Source organism: Nymphaea colorata, unplaced genomic scaffold (genome assembly GCF_008831285.2).
Source record: "Nymphaea colorata isolate Beijing-Zhang1983 unplaced genomic scaffold, ASM883128v2 scaffold0001, whole genome shotgun sequence".
Taxonomy (NCBI): Eukaryota; Viridiplantae; Streptophyta; class Magnoliopsida; order Nymphaeales; family Nymphaeaceae; genus Nymphaea; species Nymphaea colorata.
In genome coordinates this window covers 3,565,828-3,572,313 of record NW_022204507.1, presented here as the reverse complement: position 1 = coordinate 3,572,313, position 6,486 = coordinate 3,565,828, and the positions used below count along the sequence as shown (strand labels likewise).

Here is a 6,486-nt window from a genome sequence, read left to right as displayed (position 1 = left end):
ACTTTTCGACTGCCAAAAATATAGCCAATAGTTCCTTTTCGTAAGTTGATAATGGCTTGGCTCGGTTGGTCAATGCTTTCGACATGTAAGCTACCGGATGTTTTTCTTGACTCAAAACCGCTCCAATACCCGTGTCACAGGCATCGATTTCAACAACAAATTGCTTGTTGAAATCTGGCAGCATTAAAACAGGTGCAGACATAAGTGCCAATTTCAACTGCTCAAAGGCCCATTTTGCTTTGTCGTTCCACACAAAAGCACCTTTCTAAAACATCTGTGTAAGTGGGGCTGCAATTAGCCCGTACCCCTGGATGAAATTCCTGTAGTACACTGTGAGACCGAGGAAGCCTCTTAAGCCCTTGAGATCTTTGGGCAGTGGCCATGCCTCCATGGCTTGCAGTTTTTCGGGGTCTGCCCTAACCCCTTCTCGGGACACTATATGCCCCAAATAGCCAATAGACGTCTGTCCAAAACTAAATTTGGACCCTTTTGCATAAAGAGTATTTGCTTGCAGTATAGATAAGACTGTAGCAAGGTGTTTAACGTGCTCTTCCACCGAGTTGTTGTACACCAGGATGTCATTGAAAAAGACTAATACAAAATCACACAATTGGCTTCTGAACGTGTTATTCATGCACCTTTGAAATGTTGCTGGTGCATTTGTTAATCCGAATGGCATTACTAGGAATTTGTAATGGCCATCATGGGTTTGGAAAGCCGTTTTTTTGATGTCCCCTTCAAACATCCTAATTTGGTGATACCCAGCCCTGAGATCGAGTTTAGAGAAGATGGTGGCACCCGTGAGTTCGTCCAAAAGTTCGTCAATCACAGGTATAGGGTGCCTGTCTTTAATTATAGCCGCATTAAGGGCTCTGTAGTCAACACAGAACCTCCACGTGTTGTCTTTTTTCTTCACCAACAAAATGGCTGAGGAATAAGGGCTACTGCTAGGACATATGATACCATCTTTTAACATCTCTTTTACAAGTCTTTCGATCTCTGCCTTTTGGTGGTAGCCATATCGGTATGGCCTAACGTTCACTGCATCTGCCCCATTGTTCAAGACAATTCTGCGGTCGTAGGACCATTTAGGGGGCAAACCTTTGGGTGCACTGAAGACGTCTTTAAAGTCATCAAGTACCCGCTGCACTTCTTCGGGCACTTCCTCAGTTTCTTCTGGATTGGTTACCGGTACATCTTTTGCCATAGCCACAACCCAATACGCTGGTTGTTGGGCTTCTATGGCCTTCAACGTGGCCTTGGGTGCCAAAATCGTAATGATTGTCATGAGGGTGACGGGAGTGTCACCTCCCTCCTTAGCAAATGACATCATCATGCTCTTGAAGTCCCAAGAAATTACTCCAAGAGTTTCCAACCATTTCACTCCTAAGACGACGTCAACTCCCTTCAGAGGTAGAACCAGGAGATCAACAATAAAAGGTGACTTCTACATCACCAACTCCACGTCCTTGCACAAGTGAGTGCAAGACAAGCGGGAACCGTTTCCAACCACAACAGTGAGAGGGTTTTACTCCATGAGGGGGTGATCGATAGTTTCTGTTGCTTCGAGACTCATGAAGTTATGAATGGCTCCAGAGTCTAAAAGTATGATAATTTTCTTCCTCTTGATTTTTCCTATGACCCTCATTGCATTGGGTTGGTTAGGATCCATCATTGAGTGACACGTTCCCTCTTCAACGTTCGGATCTGTGGGTGATTCTGGTTCAGAACTTGCGGGTTCCTCATTCGGATTTTGAGGTGCCTCTTCATCGTCACTGTCCACTACTTCGTAGACTCTCATTTCTTTGCAAATGTGACCTCTCTGCCATTTGTCTTTGCAATAAAAACACTGGTTGTTCCTTATCATTTCTCCCCGCTCTTGTCTAGATATGTAAGAGACCAGGACCTTTTCATGGAAAGCAGGCCTAGCTGCTTCCCGGTAGAAGGCCCTAGGCTCTTTTCTCCTTACTGGCCGTGGCTCTTCCCTTCGGTTAGGAAAGGTCCTTACGGGATTTGGTCTAGAAGTGCCGGCGCCATAATTGCGATTAGGCCGGTACAGTGCGCTCTTTCTCTTATTTCTATCCTCAATAGATCTTGCCGTGTTAAAACACTCCATCAATTCAGTATGCCTATAAGTTTGCATATCTACTTTTACTTCTTCTTTGAGCCCACCAATGAAGGCTCCCACTAGTGCGCTCTGTGTCCAATTAACCATACTAGACAGCTTTTCAAACTGACGTTGATACTCTTGAACGGTGGTGGTTTGTTGCAAGTTTTTCAATTCTACATCATAATCGATGTGAGTTGATTCTCTAAATCGTACTTGTAGATCCGCCTTGAGTTGATCCCATTCCATGTTTTGGTGGTTATGTGTGTACCAAAGGTACCAGCTCATGGCTTCTCCTTCTATGTACATTTCAGCCATTATTATCCACTCGTTTCGTGGCACATGTTGGCATAAGAAATATTGCTCGGCCTTGTAGATCCATTCCTTAATTACCGTTCCTCTGAATCTAGGGAATTCAAATCTGACCGTAGGAAGTCGTCTTTGGTTCCTATTGTCAAACTGCCCCCAATATTCTTCATCCTCATCAGCCCATGTTCTTCTACAGTTTGGAGGATCTTGGTTAAATGGTGGGGGTGGTGCAAACTGCTCTCTATCGGGCTCAGGTTGTGCAACTGGAGGTTGCGGTTCAGGTTGAGACCGGTTAGGGAGGCTGGTAAAAACAAAGGGGGGAGCTTCGGTGTGGGTCCTAGCACCTTGTTGGCTGGTTCCTGCTTGCGGCCGAGAAGTTGGTTGGCTGGTTGATGGTCGGTTGGGATTGTTCCCAAAGGAGAACAAGAGAGGCTCCATATTGGCACGGGTTCCCTTATGGTTGTTAGCCAGGTAGGATGTATTGGTCTGAGCACCCGTGGCAAAAGACATGTTATGGAGGTTAGGAGGGGCTCCAAGAATTCCTGGATCGAGGCCTAGTATAGGTGTAGGTCCTTGATAGCTAAGGATAGTACTCGGGCCAGGAAAAGATGGTCGTCCATAGGTTACGGTGGGAACATGGATCGATGCATAGACTTGATCTGCTCTAGCTCGTTCAACCTAGTGAGTTCCCTTCTCATTTTGGCCATTTCTCCTTCTAAAAGAGTCATTCGGTCAAGGTTAAAAGTCTGAACCTCAACCGAATCCACTCCTTGCTTCTCCCCATGGCTGGAGGCATCGTCTTCATGACCGGAAGTTCCTTCCATCACTTGTTTCGCCTTTTCTCTCCTCTTCTGCTTGGACTCCCAGTCAGTGCTGCTGTTTTTGTGTGTTCGCTACTAAGGCTGGAGTGGGTGTTTCTACCTTGTTGTAGAAGCTTCCTCGTCGCTGCTGCCAGGGACTGGTGCTCTGCTAGAAACGACTGCATCCTTGCATCTGCTTCCTGGTGCTAACGCTCCATTGCTTGGAAACACTGATCCACCATCTCCACAATCTCCTCCATTCTGGTCCGGTGAGCATTGACAGCAGCCATGGCATCCCTCGCGGTAACCCTGTCGCCCATCGGCTCTAATACCAGTTGTTAACACTGTTCTTGCTAACTCCTATTTATGCACTCACCCACACGAGAGAGAGAGGCCAGCTTTGTCTTAATGTCTCAAATTCTTCATTCCCTTTAGGGTTAACTCCTCTTACAATATATATGAGTGTTGTGGGCTGGGTCTATTCCATAACTGGACTGGCCACCCGACCTGATTACAGGCTAACTGACTTGCTGGTTCATAACTAGGGACCCGAAACACAAAGAGACTGAAGACTGAAACTAAGAAATGCTTGACAAGCTCCCCCACACAAACCTTATTGATACTGTGCCTAACAGATTTGTATGGATCTCGATTACTACATTGATAGATAGCACCCACATGCATATATTCATGATTTAAGAATGACCCGAAAACAGTCACACGAGACTCTGACTGACAAGACTGTGAAAACCGAAGATGACTCACTACTACCACTGACTGTACACTGCCTACTCTGACTCTGCTCTGCCCATGCACTCACTGGCAAACGAGATGGGTTGGCCCGCCTGCAACCGTGCCCGCCTGGTGCCTCGACTGCCCTACCAGGCTCTCGGCCGGGCCTAAAGTGACAGGCCTGAATTGCCGCGCCCACCTGGTGCCTCGGCAACGCACCGACAACCTAGTATGCCTTCGGTAATGCCCGCAGACACTACCCTCGCCTGGCTGCCTATGTAGCAGGCCTGGCCGTGAGTACTCCTGCTAAAAACTGAATCAATACTGTCCACTGATACCAAAATCTACCACTGCTTTACCGTAGATCAAACTACTCCACAAGAAAACCACTGACAAGAAATCCACTGGTTACTGTCAAAAAGACCTCTGCAACAACCTGGAGGGTTCTGATACCAAGTTGCTAGGACTTATCCGACTTAGACCCTTCTAGTCCAAGATCAGCCCTAAAAGCCAGGATCTCCAAGTTGGGCCTAATTAAAACCGAAACCTAAGTAAATTAAGTACAATCTTCTACCCGACCGGACAGGCACCCCAGCGCAATTCCCTTAGGTCAGAGACACAAGGAGGGCTTCCCGAAACCAGAGGCTTAACCTACTACCGAAACTAAAGGGCAAAAGGCCTTACAAATGCGAGCGATTACAACAAAGGTTCTCACAACTCACTCAGCATTCACAACACATTCACATACACAAGCCACGACTAACGGACAAACCATGCCCAGTAACCCAGTAGGTGGCTGGCTACCCTGCAGTTGTGTCTTCAGCCTTGGGCCTCTGTGGAACTGCCCGGGGAAGCGATGGCTTGCACCGGCTAAAGCAGTAAATACAATATAATAAAACAAACAACTACCCACCCCGATATCTACAAGGGGGAAGGAAAGTGTTACTGGCCTAGAGAGTCTAGGCATCAGCAAGTGACTTAAGGGAAATACCAGTGATAAGCCACTCCCTGAAGTATCTATGCTATGGAGGAAGAGGAGGTGAGAGACTCGGTCCGCCTGACCACTTGGAAGAGAGTGGTGAGGTGAGAAGAGCGCCCACCTGGCCAAGGATAGGAGGAAGATGCGGAAGCGAAGAGTTCTCGGCCCGCCTGGCTGAGCTGTGCCGAAGATGGCAGGAAGGCGCCGGCCTCACTCGAACGCTAGAGTGGGCACTGCCAAGTGGAGCACTTGCCTTGCCAAGAGGAGGGCTGCAGTCGGCGCAAGGAAGAGGCCGACGCGAGAGAAGAGCAGCCACGAGCTAGAGCAAGCACGGCGAGGATTGACGCTGCTTGACTCGGCCCGCCTGGCTGAGCGTTGGCGACGAAGGTTGACGACTTGCGGCCCACCTGGCAGCGAGACTTGCTAGGCGATGGCTGCCTAGGGACAAGACTCAACTAAACCTACACTAGACTCAAGTGAGGCTAAGGGGGTTCAGACAAGGGTAGACTTGACTCGATTGGGGTAGGAGGACTAGATAGACTTGGTCAAAGGGTTAGGTAGGGTCCGATTAGGTTGGACCTGGGTTAGGTCTGACTAGGTTGGGTTAACTAGGTTATGTCAAACTCGAGGTAGGCTAGGTCCGGTTTAGGTTTGACCAAGGTAGTTGACTTAGGGTTTGACTTAGTGGATAAGGCTGACCTATGCGGGGTTAAGGGAACACTACGAATTAGGAAAGTGAGGCTAAGGGGAACGGCGGCTAGAGATTGACACGGCTGCCGTTTCCTAACTAGGAGTTACTAGATACGGGGAAGACAAAAGAGGAAGGTAACAGCAATCAAGGACACACAGCACTAATGGCATGTGCCGTTGCCCTTGCGGCCGTTATGTAAACTAGGGGAAGAGGTAATGGCACTAAGATAACACCAGTAACCAAATTGAGAAAACGCATGGACAAGAAGGATAACGCGTGATGATTATGGCAAGACGGGGGGTGAGGATATGGCGCATGAGGATTGCACCGAATTAGGAAGTAATGAATCAATTAGAGAACTGCCCGTTATGGAATAGGAAGGTGGAGAGGGCGCTAGTGATTGCGCCGATTGGGATGAGGAAAGACGGGTTTTGGAAAGACACCCGCGTGGCCGATTGCTACAATTATGGCAAGTAGGAATGGCTGGCGGCTGAGCTTACCAAAACGGATGAGAGGAGGTTGACGCTGACCTTCCTAACGTGCGGAACCCAATTCAATTAAGGTAACGCCCGAAAAGGAAAACGCGTCAAGTGACTAATTACGATGGATGGGGAAAGGAGTCTAACGAGCGGCGGATACCAAACGAAGAACTTGGCGTGCCCGTTAGGGAAAGTATGAAACGAGGCAAAAGTATCTCACAGCCTAGCTAGGAAGCTAGATGCGCGACACGTGGCTAAAGGAATGGGTAGGATTCAAGGAAAGCAAAGAACGACTTACCCTAGATTGCTATGGGAGAAACGACTAAGGCAAGGGAGAGGAGATTGCCGGCGGCCAAGGAACTTGCCCTTAACGGCAACTAAGATTTGGA

General features: G+C 48.3%; 1 protein-coding gene across 1 annotated transcript; it reads right to left on the bottom strand.

The window, feature by feature from the left end:
* Positions 1–265: 265 nt before the first annotated feature.
* LOC116267875 (uncharacterized) lies at positions 266–3,536 on the bottom strand. The gene is made up of 3 exons (XM_031649810.1): positions 3,428–3,536; positions 1,643–2,970; positions 266–1,405 (listed from the first exon to the last, which is right to left on the bottom strand). Exons 1-3 carry the CDS (start codon positions 3,534–3,536, stop codon positions 266–268), a joined length of 2,577 nt encoding a protein of 858 aa, XP_031505670.1.
* Positions 3,537–6,486: the final 2,950 nt, after the last annotated feature.

Excerpts from the sequence above, each read along its gene's own strand:
- LOC116267875 (XM_031649810.1), bottom strand. The coding sequence starts at position 3,536 with ATGGGCGACAGGGTTACCGCGAGGGATGCCATGGCTGCTGTCAATGCT. Across the intron at positions 2,971-3,427 it reads GTGTTTCCAAGCAATGGAGC|GCCTCGATCCAGGAATTCTT; the intron begins GTTAGCACCAGG and ends CACCTATACTAG. Across the intron at positions 1,406-1,642 it reads ACCAACCCAATGCAATGAGG|GGAGTTGACGTCGTCTTAGG; the intron begins GTCATAGGAAAA and ends CTACCTCTGAAG.